The sequence below is a fragment of the Falco biarmicus genome, chromosome 1, assembly GCF_023638135.1.
Source record: "Falco biarmicus isolate bFalBia1 chromosome 1, bFalBia1.pri, whole genome shotgun sequence".
Taxonomy (NCBI): domain Eukaryota; kingdom Metazoa; phylum Chordata; class Aves; order Falconiformes; family Falconidae; genus Falco; species Falco biarmicus.
The window spans coordinates 77,523,079-77,542,059 of NC_079288.1; the positions used below are offsets into that span (position 1 = coordinate 77,523,079).

At 42.7% G+C, this 18,981-nt stretch overlaps 1 protein-coding gene across 9 annotated transcripts in view; it reads right to left on the reverse strand.

The window, feature by feature from the left end:
- Positions 1–18,981, reverse strand: part of ABLIM2 (actin binding LIM protein family member 2) — a 144,836-nt gene that overhangs the window by 106,159 nt on the left and 19,696 nt on the right. The window contains exon 1 of one of the 9 annotated variants that reach the window (XM_056351316.1): positions 6,950–7,104. The exons of the other annotated variants lie outside the window; for them this stretch is intronic. Coding sequence (XP_056207291.1) covers positions 6,950–6,965 — 16 coding nt within the window. The 5' untranslated portion in view covers positions 6,966–7,104. Of the gene's footprint in view, positions 1–6,949; positions 7,105–18,981 lie in introns of those variants that run through there. 9 annotated transcript variants of the gene reach the window in all.

Consider the following 18,981-nt stretch of genomic DNA (forward strand, 5'->3'; position numbering starts at 1 on the left):
ATATAGAGGCAGTGATGGTACTGTCACTATGAACACATGTGATAACAGATGATACCAAAATCAGCAATTGAGCATCATCCAGCTCTTGTTCTCCAATAACTGATCCTGCTGCTCTTCCTCCTCTATTCTCACCTCATCCCCACCGCAGGCACCCTGTGGTGATAGCCTAAAAGGCCTTTCCACATCCACTGACTTTAAGGGGTCAGTATTTCAGTGAGATACAGAGCCTCGCACCCAGACTTCCAGGGGAGTTTCTGCAAGTTTTGCCCAAACCAGCACTTCCTACTCCTGTAAGTAAAGTGGGCGTTTTCCCCAAGTAGTTACATGGGATAAAGCTGCCCACAGGCATTCTGCCTTGTCTGCTGAAATTACACATTCTGGGATTGTCAAAAAAGTCCTGCTCAAGGCAATGCGAACTTTGGAGCTATTACTGAGGCTCTGGTTATAATTAAGTACATCTCCAATAAAAACATCACAGCATGACAGGCCATTAGAAGTTTATAGAAAGGCAGATGCCCAAATTGACACAGAGCAAGTTGCACACATGGTTCAAGCCAATATGAGGGTCTGACTTATTCCTCAAAAGGAAACAGATGAAACTCTGAACTTTGCAATACTTAACTTTTGACATGAGAATTTCTCTTTACTGTAACCCTCCCAAAACAAACTACCCACCCTGAAAAAGAATCAATGCTGTAAGAATCTGAAACAGATTGTTTTCCTGAGTTAATTAGTAGAGCAGCTGCTAAAAGTTTTTAACTCTGGATAAAGAAGGTTTGCCCCCTCCAGAATTATTAACATGCATCACCATCTGTAGCACTTAATTCATGGAAGACTTGACTTAAAAAGAGCTGACCACACCCAGAAAAAAAGTTACATTTGAAATACAAAATTCTGATTTGAGTGATTAAATGTTTTACTCTCTTTCATGCTCAACTCTTCCCATGTCCAAGGCTTTCTCAACAGAAGCATCAGCTCCTGGCCAGTGCAGAGGCATGCAGGTGGCCACCATCTCGTGCCATGGTGTGTTGCACGGGCAGGGCAGTAACCTGGCCCAGGAGTCCCAGTTGCAGCCCAGAGCATGTGCTGGACGGACCCAGGGGCACTGCTGCAGAGCCCCAAGGGCAGCCCTCCACACCAAACAAATCTCATTGTCCTAAAGTGAAAATATTGTCAAATTTCTAGAGAATATTTCATTTTTCTGTTTGCTTTCTTGCACCTGGGAGTTCCATGCTGCACTTACTGCAAAGCTGCAGAAAATTGTTGCTAACTGAAAATTGCTGCAAAGTGGCAGAAAACAGAAAGTTCTGCTTTTCACAATGGATGAAGTCTCAGCATTCACAGCTACAGAGCAGGATGACATCACACGTTTCCTTCTCTTCAGGTCTCTGGATCAAGGTTTATAATTCAAAAAAAACCCCAACAACTCAGCTAAAAAATAATTTAAAATGAAAAGATGTAGTATTTCTGTTGGAATTCTTCCATTAATCTTGAAGAAACACAAATCATATTTAAAAATATGCGTGGTTGTCAGATGAAAAGTTTTGCTCTTCTCTCAGTTCAGAACTAAGCTACTCAGTATTTCACAGAAAACCCCAGTGGGAATACAGTGCCTTTGGGCTCATTATAGAACTGTGCTTCTGAAGACAGTTTTAAATACTTATTCCTTCATCTAGCACAACAAAATGATGTGATTAATGATATCTGAAGTTCCAACATTTTAAAACATATTCTGCTTTTTGTTGAAATTGCAACTGCTGACAATTTTGAGAAATCAACTGTATTAGCGAACTTCACATTTTAACTCACATTTCAAATCATATTAAGGAAACATGTTTACATGATAGTTTTCAGCATTCTACTTTTACACCTTTATGTATCAGAACCAGTCTTTGAAGCAGCAGAAGGTACAATCAGCATATTTAATGAGTGAAACATTGAATTACTGATGGAGTGTAAAGACCTGAGTCTACTCATCAGCTCATAACTAAAGAGCTCATTAAAACTTACATGCTTACATTATACCCCGATTTGCAGAATTTAATGAAAACAGAAATTTCCTTTTTAACTCTAAATTACTTCTTCCTAAAAGAAATACAAATGAATGCCTGATTCTCCAAATTTCCCTCTCTCCCAGACTGCATTCTGCTCTAGCAGAGATATCTCCACAATTCTTAAACCTTAAAAAGATCTGACTGCACTTACTTTTTGACAAGGGCAAAAAATGGCAAGAAACGAACTAGCAAACACTTTCCACAGCACATCTTTGGTGTGCAAGACCTGTCTGCTGGGGACATCACTTCCAATAATCTTGTTGAATGTAATGTTCAGTGCTCACATATTCCTGATGTCAAGACTCAGACTCCCTCCAACAGGTTACACAGTATGTAATTCTGCAGTTCTGGATCAAGTAGGGTTTCTTGAATTAGCAATGGTTTGTTAAAAAAGTTGTCAAGAAGCATTCCTCAGATTTACTTCTATACTGCTTGCTTGAGACACATGCACTTGTGTTAAGTATCACAGGGAAGAGGGGACAGTGTGGTATCACTTGTTATCAAAGCTGCACTACACAATTTATGGCAACTATAAAGTGATCATAGACTCATAGAATGATCTGGGGTGGCAGGGACCTTAAAGATCACCCAGTTCCAACCCCCCTGCCATGGGCAGGGACACCTCCCACTAGACCAGGTTGCTCCAAGCCCCATCCAGCCTGGCCTTGAACATTGCCAGGGATGGGGCACCCACAGCTGCTCTGGGCAACCTGTGCCAGTGCCTCACCAGACTCACAGCAAAGATGTTTTCAGTGTGCTTGTAACTTCACCAAACTTAAACCTTTACACATACATTATTCACATTTGGTGTTATTGAGCTCATTTATTCAGGGAAAATTTCAGACAAACTGTTTTAGCTTTTTCTAAAGGTAAGAAAAAAGGACAGGGTACAATGTATTTTTTTTCAATGTTAAAAGCAAAGCATTAACATCTTGGTTTTGGAAATATTTGGAGTAAAGGCTGAAGCCTGACAGAGATGGGCGCTGTGACAGATACATTTGATCCATGAAAATCCACAATATGTGGTCAAAAAACCACTCCCTTTGAATAAGCACAGCTCCTTCAGAATTGCTAGACTAAGTAGGATTTAACAGCAGCGGGGACCAGGATGAGGTGCCAGCGATGAGGATGAGATTTGGCTGAGACAGGAGTGTTTTGCAAGCAGCACAAGACAAGCTGATGGCAGTGGTAGATGGGAGAATGTTTGCAAGTCCCTGGTCACGCTCCACTCCAGAGACCGGCATGGAAAATATCACCTTCATTCTGCTGTGAGCAAACTGATGAGAGAGATCAAATCCTTGGTAAAAGATCCCATCTAGGACCAGTCCACGTGGAGGATGACAAACCCCTTTGCTATCAGGCTGACAGCCAAATGAGAGAAATCTTCATGGCAGATTACAAGCCTGATATGGCCAGAAACTGCAGAATTTGACACAGTCCTAATGCTTTTTCCAAATCAGCGTATTTAATTTTAACATAGTGTAAGAATCCATAGAAGCCATCACGGAGCTTAGAAAGCACGTACTGAAAAGTCAGGAAGTGCCATGCTTAAGGACATGCATTCAATCTTGGATCAAACCTCAAATACAAAGTTTAATAATGAAGACTTTCACCTGCTTTGTTCAATAGATGGATACAAATAAGGCCACATACCCCATTTACTCCACATTACTTAACCATGCTCTAAAAAACATTTATTAGATTTACTTTTCTTGGTGATTACAGAAGCCTGAAATGACAAAGGGCCAAATGACAATTTAATAATAGAATCACAGAATCCTAGAACGGTTTGGGTTGGAGGGGACCTTCAAGATCACCCAGTTCCAACCCCCCTGCCATGGGCAGGGACACCTTCCACTAGACCAGGCTGCTCAAAGCTCCATCCAGCCTGGCTGTCTTTGATATTTAGTATGGACGTTTTAAAGAGGACTGTGAACTAAACTAAGGTGTAATTTGAATGGAGAGACAACATATATGTGAATAAATATTTTGTTTCTGAAGAACAAGGTTTTGTAATCCAAACAATTACCACTCGATGCAAGGAAAGTGTTAATTCCTCACCAAGGTTCCCCGGTGGATAGGGGAGAACCAGAGCCTAAAGGACACAGTAAAAGGAAAAGAATTGGGCTCTGTGCCTGTGTGACCTCCCCTGTTCATTTTGTGCGTTGTGTTTTGGTTTTTTTCATCCTGCTCTGGGGGTTTGGGTTAAAAAAGTGTTAAGTGTTTCATTTCAGGCTCATACAAATATAGTCTCATTTGCCTTCAACAGCACCCTTCCAGAAGCAGAAAAGCTACTTCAATTTTCTTTAGCAACTATCTGTATTACTGGCTCCTCTATAAATTCACCAGGAATGTCCCTTCTTCACAACCCATTACATTCACTTCATGAGATGAAAACATTTGTTTGAGAAAAATACAAAAATCAGAAAGACATTAATACTTAGAATTATCTATATCAGCTGTTTAGTTCATAAAAAATGTTCAGCTTTTTCAACAAAGGCAAAGGCCACATTCCAACTCTGAACCAAAAACGCACAGCTCTGACAACTGGTATTATTCTGCATAAATTAGCAGAAAATTCTCTGTTTTGACACTGAAACCTTTCATCTCTATAGCTAGAGGTGGTTACTGAAAATCAAAATAAATGAATATGCGACCCAAATGCCATTTACTCACTAAGTATATGAGAAACAGGGCATAAGTACTGATTGCCGAAATGCTGTGCCAAGTGATTTGGGGTGGGTGTCGTTCACAGCAGCCCAGAGGGGAATTAAATTTGCAGTCCTCTGTGAGCAGGATTAAAGGAGAAGCAGATGAGTGCAGCAGCACCCGGCTGGAATTAAAGATTGAAGTTCAAGTTGTTTTTTTGCCAAACCCTACTTGCGTGGCCTTAGTCAAAACACTCAAGGTTGGATTTAAAAACACCCAGATGAAAGTAAACGAAACAAGCTTTTAAGTGCCTCTAAATATCCCATGAAGCATTATTCATGGGTTTAAGTGCCTAAAGCTGGCCCCTGCTCCCTCCCTGTCTTGTATCCGTGCGTAAAATGGGGTGACTAGGAGTTCTTCCAGCGCTGGCGATGGGGTAACAACAACATAACACAGGAATAAGTAATACAGTAACACATGCAGTGTTCAGAGAACTACACGGTGTGAGCTATAAATTTACGTTAGATAAGGGGGTTGTTTTGGTGGGTTTTTTTTCTCCAAGAACCGATGATGATTCATTATAAAGCCTTGTGGGGGGCCTGAGACCTCAACGGTCCATTCCACAGAAAAGGATGAGAAAAAGAGTGGGTTTGAAATAGGAGCTCTACAAGCTTTCCCCATCCATCCTTCCAGCTGTGCTCAGGAGCAGGGAAGAGCAATTCCCCAGCCCCAGCCGTGCCCAGCCGTGCACTCCGGTGGTCCAGGCACCGGGGCAAGAAGGAGCACAGTGTACCCAAATGGACGGGCACCAAACCTGCCCAAGGAGCAGACATGTTAGATGTCCTGCAACAGTAACTAGTGGTAACCTGGTTTACCTTATTTCTCAACTAGCAGCTCATGTTAAAGGCTGTTTCAAATGTATTTGCATGCTTACGATGTCTTTTCATTATAACACAATTCCTTTTCTTGCATACATCTCACAAAAAAAAAGCAGATCACTAGGATAAAGGGAAAGTTAGAGAAGTTTTGCCTTGAATGTCCATATCACATAGTCTCTCAAGCCCTCCCGCTGGCTGTACAGAGGGCTCACCTGTCCCCACGCCAGCACACGCGAGCTCATTAGCTTCCCCAGCGGGCTTTACTGCACCAAGCAGCTCCAGCCGCACCCCCAGCAATGCTTGCTGCTCTTTCCTAATACCTCTGCTGTGGCTCCTCCAGCAAAGCACTGTGGCTGCTTCTCCCCTTAGCTCCTATACCATCAGACAGGCAATCCAGCACATTCAATAAATCTTACATCAATAAATCTCTTTAATTGAATTAATTTGTACAGCCTAAAACCACAAAATAACATGGTTCAAGAATTCAAGAATCACGGTCCTTTTTGAAATGTTCATCTGCTTCTACTACTTAGAAACAACAGCTTTTACAGTGCTTTTCCATCGGCACGAAGGAAAGGATTGCATACCTTTTCCAGCACTTCCTATGGATCATAATCAGAACAGAGACCTATAGCTGATGCAGGACAGCAGGCAGACAGCACAACTGAAGGAACCTCTGCTTTTACTGCTGATTACAAAGTTTATGGGACCAGAGGCAAAGGAGAGGTGTTATCCAGCAGGATATGGATACAACCATACCGAAGAGACGCAACACAGCACAAGTACTCAGCCCACAGGAGCTCCAAATCCTACCGTTTACTCAGTGCAATATTCACATCACATAAACAAGCCCAGCATGAGCTAACCTCCTGCCCCCATTATCATAATGAAATATTTACCAAATCCAAAGGCAGTTAGAAAAATCTCTGCTGAATTTTAAGAACCATTACTGCAGCAACATAAAGGCTATTTTTGTATGGGTTTAGCACGACTGCAGTGAGAAAGGATATAGGAGCAGCGCTCCAATATATCTGCATAAAGCAATCACTGGGGGTTTTTTCATTACAATCTAATATAAAGCCTAAAGTCAATTTAAATTAAATAAATAAGGACAGTTTTCAAATTGAGCTGTCAGTTAAGTGCCAGTATGATTATAATTTCCAAATCATCATTCACATAATCAAAAGAATATGAAGCATAATTTAAAATAAATGTTTAACCATCTTTCTCCACTCTGCTGCGCTTCCACGTAAACACAGAATAATTACTCTCGTAACAGTATCAGTGATTCAGCTACCACAGCTCCAGATGAAAAACAAGTCATCTCAGGTCGAGGCTCTCCAAAACTTGGGAATCATTGCACTGTACCTGTATCTTCCGGCATTCCTGCATTAACACCCTGCGAGTCGGGAAGGGCGAGGAGAAGCACCGCTGCTGGGTGGCCAGCCTGCAGCAAGGAGCTCGGCCGGAGCAGCCGGGGAGCGGAGCGGGAGCTGCAGCCGCGTGCCGACACAGCAGCCGCTGCTCCGGCACCAACGCGCCCAGGGGTCAGATGACTCCTGCAGCACCCACGCACAAGTGGGAGGCGAGCCAACACTTTGCTGCCGTGTAAAAATAGCGTCCTGCAGAAGCCTAAATATTGTCATGTCCACGGGGCAGGCCACCGCTGGCAGGGTCCCAGAGGGACCGGACGCAGGACGTGCCAGCAATGGTTGTCTTTGCATCAGGTGATGCCACCTTCCATAGCCACTGCAGGGTGGTGCTGGGCACCTGGGGGGAAAGGCTTAAAGAAAGTAAAACCTGCAAACTGCCCAACCACAAATCAAGAATATAGTCTGAGGTAGCTGGGGAATCCTTCTAGCCTCCCCCCTAGTCCAGGCGGTCCCTTCCCCCTGGTGCAGGGGGGCACAGCACCAATGTCGGAAGGAGATGCCATAAGCTCGTCTCTCTCCTGAAGGTGGTCAGTGAGACACCTGGCAGACAAAAATCTCTCCCCTGATTGACTATATGGAGTTGGACTATGTATCACTAGAATAACAGCAATGATTTGAGCTATTTAAAGCAATACTTGCTTGCCCAATTATCACGTGAATAGTCCACAAGGATTAAAATCTGTAGTTCTTACTTGCTTTGGACTAAATTTGTATGAAGGTAATAACGTGGCTTGTGCACTGCAAAGGGGACTGATGGCTTGGAGAACAATCTGGCTAAACCTGGAGTAAAGGGCTGGGATAGGAACAGGATTGCACCTCTCTTTTTCACAATGATCTTTTTTGTTTCCTGCAGGCTTCACAAAATCCAAAACACTCTCGCCCCTCCATCACTCACCATCCTTCACCCCACTCATTGCCTACTTGATTACAAAACAGCTTTTTCTCTCCTTCAGCAAACAAAAACTAGGCAGGCGTGTAAATGTGAAAACAGGTCTTCACAGTGTCTGATGCTGCTGCGGGAAGGCTGTGAAGCAACACAGCCTGTGTAGCACAAAAAGCACAGAAAGTTCACTCTGCTATGCAGGTTGAAGAATAGTTTGCACTGAATCATTAAAATGTGTTGAACTGATCCAATCTACATGTATGTTGCAGGGTGAGTCTCCATCAACCTCAACAGTCGATGCCCAACCATTTCACAGAAAGTTCAATACGTTCCAATTTCCATCAAAGAACAAACTACTGTTTAAAACCTGAAATATTGCTTTTTTTTCACCATTTGAAAAAAAAAAAAAAAAAGGGGGGGGTGTCATTTGTGCAAAATGAATTTCAATTTTTATGCATTAGTGAAGCTCATAGGAACTTTTTTAACCTCTTACCAGCTCACTGTAGATTAATTGTTATAAACACTACACAAAGGGGGTGGAAGCTGGTTTTTTTTTGAAAAGGCATCAATGCCACAAAAGCATCTATATGCAAACACGATCAAGTTTGAAAGTATTTCATAATGAGAACCCAGAAACAGCTGATAGTTTGTAGATCCTGCAGAAATGCCCATCACCTAAAGCAGAAATCAAGAAATCCCCTGAGTTTCAGAATCCTTCCCTTTGGTTTATTACTTACAGAAAATGTCTTTACGTTTTGTAATGGATATGAAACAAAAAAATTTTTGTCCAATATTGACTCCTGGGAACAGAACGAGCACTGCTATAAGGACAGTTGAGGAGCTCTGACTTCAGAAATCTATACAGTGAGTACAGAACTGTCCTGGGCCATGCCAGACATAGTCCATGACTTCAAACAGCCCCCAGCTGGCAAGACCAGAGACCCAAAAAGCAGAACTGAAGATCCAGGTTCTACACATTGAATTAAAACTATGAATTATTCCATTTTTAAAAATTCTTATATACGTGCTATCTTGCAGCAACTGACTTCTGGCATTAAAACCTCACGGCAGTATTTTATTTTGTTCAGTACTGTTATGCTGTCTGTTTGAGGCCAAATCTGTCCCTGCACTCTTTGGATCACCATCAGCCACCCTGTCTGAGCTCTCCAGATATTTGCAGGATTTGGCCTACTTATTTTTTTCCCAGCGGCTACTTCAGCTTGGCAGAAACACAGAAGGCACTTTGCTAAATAGCAGCGCTCTGAAGGAACATAAATTAATAGGCAGGAAAAGTAAAAGTGCTTTCACTCCAACACAGCCTTTCCTCTGCTCACCAGACTTTGTCTTTTTCAAGGCTAAATGCTATATAACTTGCATTTTGACATTATATGACCATAATGCAGTCACATAGTGTACTAATTTGTATTTACAATTCTAGGTGTAATCCTCGAGCCTCCCCTGTGGCCTCCCTGCTTGGCTACAGCAAGCAGAAATCACACTCGGAAGAGCTCAGAGGGTTTTTGATGGCGTTTCTGTGAAATTCCAGCACCACTCATGGGCTTCACGAGCACAAAGCACAAGCCCATTGCACTTCATTAGTGTGATGGGCTGACTTGAGGGAGCGTGACAAGAGACCGCAGTGACAGCAGCACAGGCGAGACAGCTCAGACACCAACTGCCTGCTGACACTCCTGCTGCAAATGATCCAGAAAGCAGTATAGCTTTAACCTTATTTCTCAAGTCAACACAAGCCAAGCACCTGGAACGCCCCTGTTCCAAAGGTAATAACAGTACACTACCCTTGCTATAGGAAAAGGATGAGGCATTTGGCTCCTCTTGCGACTTCAAGTGAAGTTCTGGAAGCCACAGCAATGCCCTTTCCCATCCTCTGTTTCAAGTTTCCTTTCACCAAGGTTACTTTACTGAGGTCGATGCCTTCATGATGTCTTTGCAAACAGCAGCCAGACAGCTTAGCAACGAATTTAGGCCACTCTGAAATGGATTAGTTGGCTGCAAACTCTTTATAGCCTATGGCACCACTGGTTGTAAATGGCATTTTTAAAAGATTTCAGATCCATTCGTAATTAACTCATGTTTTTTTTTCTGTAATCGCTTCCCTCTTCCCAGTAAAAGTTAACATGAATATCAATAGTAACTGAGGGTAACAGTATAAAGCCTAAGCCTGTTCCTGTTCTTGCACGCTCACAGCACCTCACTAGACCCATTTTGAGCTTTATTCACTGCCTGTCTTTGAAAATATTTAGAAACAAGTATTCATTTTTTTAAAAATATGGAAGAATGTTGATGTTTTTCTTTACTGTAAAATATGAAGTACGTTCAAATCAAGATTTTTAAAATAAAAATCAGAGCTAAACCAACTGAAATTCAGGGACTTCGTAATATACTACATGTATGTACCTGCCTGCATACACCAATTCTTAGGCTGCTTGGGATTTGCATAGTGGTTTCAATTTCAGGTTGCCCTGTATGGAGGCAGGAATTGGACCTGATGATCCCCATGGGTCGTTCCAACTCAGGATCTTCTATAATTTTATGAATCTATGTCCCTGTACTTCAAGTTGCTCACTAAGTTTCTAACTTATGTTAGAATGAGCACATATGACTGTTCAATAGCAAATGGAGACTACAAAGTCCAGTCTCAATACAGGGTATGAAATTTAATTTTCATTAAGAAGTCTAGAATTAATTAATTTTACTTTGACAATGTGGGAAAATACAAGAAATCATCACATTTCACAGATTCTTCTCAGTATGCTTCAAGGTATCTTTCCTTCTAAGTTGCAAAAACTGACTGCAGTACTGCTTCACATTCTTTTTGCCTTACAGTGATTAGCATTTATTTGTATTTTCTATTTATGATACCAAACAAACAAACAAAAATGCAGTACAATTAAGTATTTCTCTGTAATGATACAGATTTTGGCAATGCCTTATCACTATGACAAAAATAAAATTACAAAGCAGATGTTTCCTTTGAACTATCTTCATTTTTTAGCTGAACTGATGTATTCCTTAGTGGTTGTGTTAAAAGTCAGCACTGTAGCTGAACGGTCCTTGCCCTCAAGCACCTATGATTTAAACAAAGAGGACAAAGCCATGGCAGAAGCGAAAATAAACAGTAAAAAGGTAAAGGTTTAACAAGATAAGGGTTGCATAAAGGGTGTCTCTACAACTAAACTCATGTCTTCCAACTTTATGCCCAGCCTCTCTTGTGTCAATCCCATTCCTGCTGGGAATGAACTTGCAGTCACCCAACCATGCCTTCACCTCGGTGACCAGTCGCATCCTACAAAACTTTTCCTGCTCAGAAGCAGCCCGAGTTTAAACTTCTCGCTCTAACACCTCCATCCTCAAGTCCATGCATGACAAAACATCCCTCACCCCCTGCACAGCAATGAGCTGCATACACGGTCATCTTTAACAGAAACACACATGCAAGCAAGTCAGCTGAAAATAACGATCTGGGGGCTCTTGGTGCACGGCACTGAAGTCTAAGACACTGACGACGCTGCAGAGATTTATGAAGCAGGAAAACTTAAAATATGAAATCAGGCTGAGAATCCACTCCAAGCTCTGCATAACAGAGAGCAGGCAGCTGTGCTTGCTCCAGAGGTAACTGGGTCATGAGTCCTTCTCCGCTCCCTGCTATCTCTTGTGAATAAAGAGCTTCCTTCGGCCCTGAAATTTGTGATGACAGCCCTTGTCTGCTGGCCAGCAAGTCGGGTGAATGAAACCAGAACTTCTCCCACTCCCAGCTCCTTCTTCCCAGCGGGGACCTCTCTGCAGCAGATCTAGGTCCAGACCTAAAGGTGCATTATTCCCTTTTACTCCTACCTCCAACTACAATAAAAGCAATAAATGCACCATCTAATATTCTTCAGAAAACCGTACACATGAAATAGCGAGCAGAAATCAAACACAGAGCCTCGCAAAGCCTTTAGCAAAGATTTTATAATGGGAAAAAGTGGTACATCAAACCCATAAATAGGGTGCAAGAAAAAACTTGGAGGACTGAAAAAAAACCCCACACCTGTCTCATAACGAGGTGACAGAGTACTGGCACACTGAGCAAGTGGTTTGCAAAGTGACACAGGCCAGAGGGTAAAGGGGTACGGTCTGGTTAGCAGTGAAGGGAGAACGAGAGCCACAGCGGTGATACCACAGGTCACATGCCTTCAGAAATGAACCTGCCGCACAGGGAATCTGCTGACCTCATGAAACTGATAGGGATGGCCAGTAACAAATGGGGTAGATGTTAGATAAGAAAAGATCTGCTTAACTAGAGGTCATAGGCTACCATTCACTGCGGAAAAACTTTATGTAATAAGGATATGGCAAGCAATGAACAAAAGGTATTGGTTTCTGAAAGGTCAGGCACTACAAGGCACTAATTGGAGAAAGGACTTGAGAGTGCAAGAAGGAAACTTAAACTGTCTGCTGAATACCTAGCAGTAAGCTGGGAAAGTGAACAGGATAATGGGATGTGTTGTATTAAGGGAAGGCATCCTGGCCGCAATAGGAACAGGACTGTAACAAGAACCGCTGAGATAAAAACTAGAATCTGAGCCCGGTCGTTTATGGGACAGAAATCAAAGCAGCAGAACGAGGCAATAAATGTCAACTAGTGTGGCCAAAAATTGCACATAATAGGCATGAAAGTTAGAAAAGCTCATTTACATCCTTTAATACAGGAGGAATTAAATTACAATATGAATTTGACATTTAAGGGATTGTGAATCGTGCAAGAAAGATGACAGGCATTGCAAAGACGCCAAGATCATTTTTGGGTATTTCTTCTGGGAGTAAATTAATGCATGGAGCAGGTTTTTAATGAAGGATTTTTCTGTGTGGGCTGATGCTACACACACACAAAGAGAGAAAGAGATCACTAAACGTTAATTTAGCATTGTTTTACATACAAAATTACCATTTAAATTGTCTGGATTTTTAATCAATGGAAATTTCAAGTGCTTAAACAGAGAATAAACTGAAGTATTAACTAAGTAATTAGATTGTCTTAAAGGATCTTCATGGCTTTGCTCTCTCCTGAAAAGTTACATGGACATTGCCATAATTCTGCAATCACCAGATACCCATTGTAGAAAATTATCAAATGATAATGTGGGTTGGTGCTATTTAGAAAAAAGATTCAAGCTCTCATGTGTTTTAATTAGAATTCAGAAATTTAACTTTGGAGGTGTCTTACAAAGAAAAAGAAAAAGCAATGAATGCATATAAAACCCCGGAAAAAAACTGAAGATTTTAAAAGAGGCCCGGGACTAGGTCTAAGGAAAGACTCGTGTTTGAAATGCCACACGTGCAAGTCCAAAGCTGGAAGGCTGAAAACTCCCTTCTCATGTCTGCTCCTCAGCTCGTCCAAAGGCAGAGTACACTGATTTGCCACTTCCCACTATCCCAACTGTCCATGGAGGACTGCAAGAATGTGCCTTTGGCTCTTTGGCTTCCCCCGTCCTTTCTACACGTAGTGGATAGTAAAGTGGCTATATATCCTAGTTTGTAGCTTATACATACCCTTTGCGTGAGCGTATGGTACTGAATGCATTCCTCAGTGTCACCCAGAAAACAGGAGAATCTTCCATTTGAAGAGTTACTTCTTTTGTTTTCCAAGAAAACATGACTATAGAGACCTTTCCAGATCCTTGGCACATTTCACGGAATCAGAATGGTTTGGGTTGGAAGGGACCTTCAAGATCACCCAGTTCCAACCCCCCTGCCATGGGCAGGGACACCTTCCACTAGACCAGGTTGCTCCAAGCCCCATCCAGCCTGGCCTTGAACACTTCCGGGGATGGGGCATCCACAGCTGCTCTGGGCAACCTGTGCCAGTGTCTCGCCACCCTCACAGTAAAGAATTTCTCCCTAATATCTAATCTAAACCTGGCCTCTCTTAGTTTAAAGCTATTATCCCTTGTCCTATTGCTACAGGTCCTACTAAAAAGTCTGTCCCCACCTTTCCTATAAGCCCCCTTTAGGCACTGGCAGGCTGCTGTAAGGTCGCCCTGGAGCCTTCCCTTCTCCAGGCTGAACAGCCCCAACTCTCTCAGCCTGTCTTCATAGGAGAGGTGCTCCAGCCCTCTGATCACCTTGGTGTCCCTCCTCTGGACTCCCTCCAACAGGTCCATGTCCTTTTTATGATGGGGGCTCTTGCTGGAGGAAACCCAAAGAGACACTTCTCCCCCGAGCCTAGGCTGCCTTGCTGCAAGACAGTGCAGCTCAGCCCACCTCTGATGCATGGCAGTACCAGGACAGGCATACATGGCCAAATACACAAGAGTGCAGAAACCACTCTTTGCAAAAAATAGGCTGTAGTCTCCAGATTAGGGACATCTGAAAAAGTGGCAAGGGGGGTTAACCCCAATGGATCCAACGGGGAACCACAGCTGCAAATTCTACTTACTCAGGGGCTCGAGTAGCTGTGAGTAGCTCCAGCCTTTGCACAGACCACTTTGTTCAGGTTTACAAAGCTGAGGAGAGAACCACTGAAATCAGGTTCAGGATGCAGACTGTGAATCCCAACTGTAAAGCCCTGGACAAGAAACCTGCCCCAGAGAGCAGAGGGCGTTTCAGACACATCCTCATCTTCAGCTCTCTGCATCTCGTGTGCATGCACCCGATTCCCAGTGCTTTAATCCTTGCATTTAGCCCACAGTGACCATGACAGAACACATTTTTCTGCCTGCTTTCCAAATCCCATTCTCTATAAAGGGATATAGCTGCAAAGCAGCAGTCAAGTCCAAAGCCTACTTAAATACACTCATTTTGTTGATGATCACTGAGGAATTTGTCAGCAAAGTGGAGTGCTGTTTTGAAAGTAAAAAGATACAAAATAAGTTATCATTGGAAATGCGATGCTGTCAGACTTCCCCCTGTTCCCAGTGAAGCCCACCAATAAAACTGTTATTGATCTGAGTGGAAGACTTTCAATAGCATTAATTTCTGATCTGAATTCAGCTGAGTTTTGATTTTAGCAATTTATTCATCACTTCCAGAAAGTTCAGCCTTTCTCCTTTTTGCCTAAGGTTACAATTTCTCATCAGTAACACCTGAAGTGAAATTATGTGTCTGAGCTCACATTAATACAGTGAAACAAAGCAGAAAGGTAGGTGGTGGGTTTTTTTCTTGGAGTGTGTCTAAATTAATTTATATTCCTTATTGCTCAGTTCCAGCATAAGTAGCTCTGAAACTTTAAGAATCAATTAAAAAAAAAAAAAAAGTCATTGCACTTTATGGCTATTATTGCTCTGCAGCTCCCTGGCTGTCTGATAATCACTTCTAGCACCTCCACTCAAGCCATATTCCTGCCCGTCCCCTCATCTTTAGGGCTATAAAGCTAGAGAGCCATGGACCGTTGGTCAGAAACTGCCATTTTGGTGCTGTTTCCATCCCCCAGGTCTGTAGCACCATCCGGGCTGCATCCCTGCTGAGCATCACACCTCACACTGGTATCTACTCAATCTGTGTCATCAAATGGGGGAGGCGAGCAAGCACATTCCCTGGCTCGGAAATGAGCAAATGTTTGGAACTGGGGAAAAACAGTTTAGAAGGAATTTCCATGGCTCATTTCTCTTTCCATTCCCTGGTACAAACAGAATAATAACAATGCCTGCTTGTTGTAGCAACATCAAAAAGCAAAAGCAAGATAAAATAATGTAGAAAATTACTTTTGCTAGCCAAGCCACAATGAATCACCCCAATCATTAATTAAATCATAATTTACTAACTTTCCACTAATGCTATATGAAATGGTGTTTCTAAAAGGATTACAAACAATAATTTAAGGACCTTTTCAAAGGTTCTTTTTTATGTTGTATTCTACAGCATATAAAAAGGTCTTAAATAATTACTCTGAAATACAAAACTAAACTCCTGGTTTTATTTGCTCTGCTTAATTTGGCATTAAGAAGGGATTAGCTACTGTTTTATTCCAATCAGACTGTTACTGCAAATATATACAGGTATGAACATTATTGAAGTGCTGGTACTAAAGTCACATGACCTTACACAGGTGCAAATTTGTTAACTTTGGTGAAGTTGTCACCATGTGACATGCTGTGACATGCACAGTTCTGCAACTAACACTTCTACTACCACGGATACATTTTTGAGCTATGTAAACTACATGGCTTTTGACTGAGTTTTGGATTGCCTAATTTGCAACCTGCCACCTTATTCAGACAGCAAATGAGTTTTACGTGAAATTGAGTATTTTGGTCTGAAGCTTTAGATTCACCTTTTGCAGACAGAAGGGAAAGAAGCAACATCATCTGATAAAATTGTGTCTTTTTAAAAAATAAAGATATTGCACACCATTTGTTCTAGGTAATGCAATTCGGTGAAGTACAGATGAAAATGCAATGCCAAATACCACGTTAGCCTCACTCTCCTGATTTCAACAGGGTAGAAACACAAACAAAGTACGTTCATTGTGCTGAGGGAACAATAGTGGGATATGTGTGGGCAAGGGGCAGAAGATGCTGGAGCCCGCTAGTTCCCATCCAACCTCTGTACCCGGGCTGCTTTTGCATGGAGACCATAGTTTAGGAGGTGAGAGAAACTGGTGGCCAAGTTCTGGTCCCAGTGCTATGTCAAGGTGAGGCTGTGGCAAGCACAAACAAGAGCTGCCAGTCTTCACATTGCCTGTATTTACTTAGTCCAACCCACTGGAAAAGAAGGAAGAGCAGCGGGCTCGGGGGGGACCTCGTCACACTATTGCAGTATTTGAAGAGCAGCGACAAAAAGCATGGAGGTTCTCCCTTCACAAGGAGCCACACCGAGAAGACAAGGGACAAGAGGTACAAGCTGCACCGGGAGAGGTTTTATCTTGACACAAGAAAGAAATTTCTCACAGTGAGAACAACCATGCCCTGGAACAACTTCCTCAGGGACGTGGTGGCATCCCAGTGTTGGAGGTTTGCCATATGCAATTGGAGAGGGTGCTAGATAATCTCACCTAGGCTCCCTTTCCCGTGACAGGTTGAACCAGGTGACCTTTCGAGGTCTTTTCCAACCTGAGTTGTTCTATGATTCTGTGAATAGGTGTAGCCCTGCATGACAAAAAGGGAGGTTCATAAATTCCTTTCTGTTCACCAAGGGGGGAAACTGTAAAATATGGCTGGAGGAAAACACCAAAGAATACTTTTCAAGTCAAAATGAGAGAAAGCAAAAGACATCATCTTGAGTTACTTTCTTAATCTAAATTTGCTCTTATTTTCACTGGGACCGAACCTTCTAAGTCCTTACATTCTATGCAAAATATACAATTAATCTATAATTGTAGCCAAGGCCTGGTGAACACCAACTACCTTTGCAAAAGCGTTAGGAAAACCTTTATCTTCCTCTGCCTCAAGAGAAGCCTTTATGTCTGTCCCTAACACAGAAAAGCCTACCAAGCTGCTGTGACGTGGGGGCTGGCAGCCCCACTGCACGCCCCGCTGGGCAGATGTAGGTCACTCCTCCTCCATGCAACGGGAAGGAAACAGGGACTTTTCATCTGGCTGCAAGCTGCTCCAATTGCCAATAATCCTATCAATTCAAGTATTTAATAACAAACTACTAAGATGACAATTACGCAGGATGCTGTTGCTTGACCTACATGCCGCTGAAACGAAACTCAGTCTGTTGGGCCATCATTGACACAACTGTCCTGGTTCATGGACTCAGCTCGTGACACTACATGTTTTACCACATCCCCTTCTTGCTGCATGCGTGGCTCTGAGGCTGTTTGTATTCACAGTCATTCCTCCTTAACCACTTCAAGCTCCCTTCCGCTTCCCCACAAGGGATGACCGCTTATACGAGCTATGCATTGATGACTCCTGTTTGGCCAGTTGGCATGATGTAGCAGTATAAACTATGCATAGCCAAATCTGGGAGACCATGGGATGTGGGGATACATCCCACATGCAGACAGCAAGGACAGTGGGTGCCAGTGTCCAATAAGCCCACACACAACCAAACCCACACACAGTTTAAGACAACTACAGGACAGGCTGTGGCCATCAGGTGCTGGGCTCAGCCAGAGAAGGACACTGATCAGCAGCCAACACACTTGTAACCAGCCCCATTTATCCCTAACTTCTCTTCACTTTCCCACAAATGTTCCTCCCTGACCCATCTTGATGCCTCCTTTCCCCACCTTCGATCCTTTGCCTGGACATGTTTCTTCCCCTGGGCGCACATGTTCTTTCATGGTGTCCTTCCACCAGCCCCGGGGCTCCCCACGGCGTCGGAGGTGGCGAGTCTCCCTTATTGGTTTTTGCGGGGCTGTGAAACATGGGAGCTCTTTTTACTCTTTCCCACTGCAGACCAAAGGAGCATCAGGACACAATCTGCCTCTGCTCTACTCCCAAAGTATCACAGAAAAGTACTGGGTTTAATGAGAGAGAAGCCCAACTTTAATGTCACACACAGAAAGAACAAGTGATCCATGCTACTGCAGCACATTACCAGTATTTATTTCTAAAACAGAATACAAGCAAAGATAATTCACCTCCCAGTCCAAATACTCATAAAGTAAATGACGACTAGGACAGTAAATACCCTTTCTATGGCATCCCATTTCTCTCTGTCATTTAGAGTGACAGCCCTGCTCTCACTGAATTAAAAAAGGACAATTCTGCTTTGTAATGAATGAAATCAACATTTGCTCTAGTATGACTCGTTTTTTCTGCACTGCTAAGCACTATCAGTATCTGTACTTCAAAACCTTTTGGTTTTAATAGTGTTTCTGTAGGAACAGGCCTGAATTTCCACAAGTTATTTTGCTTTTCTGGGTACTTTCTTAAAACAAAGATGAGAACGTAGCACTAAGTGAGCTACCTAAGAAAAACATAGTCAAATGAAGTTAATCTGATCAAGCTGGAAGAAGTAAGTATCAATTTCACATTCAAAGCATGATATGGAACTCCATGAAAAGACCGATGAGGTCCTCAGGGTATGAAAAATGATAGGATGCAATTGAATTATCTCAGCAATAGTTTCTTGCGTAACAGCTAGAACAAGGACACAGTAAGGGCTAACACGTTAAATAAGCAGAGAACTAG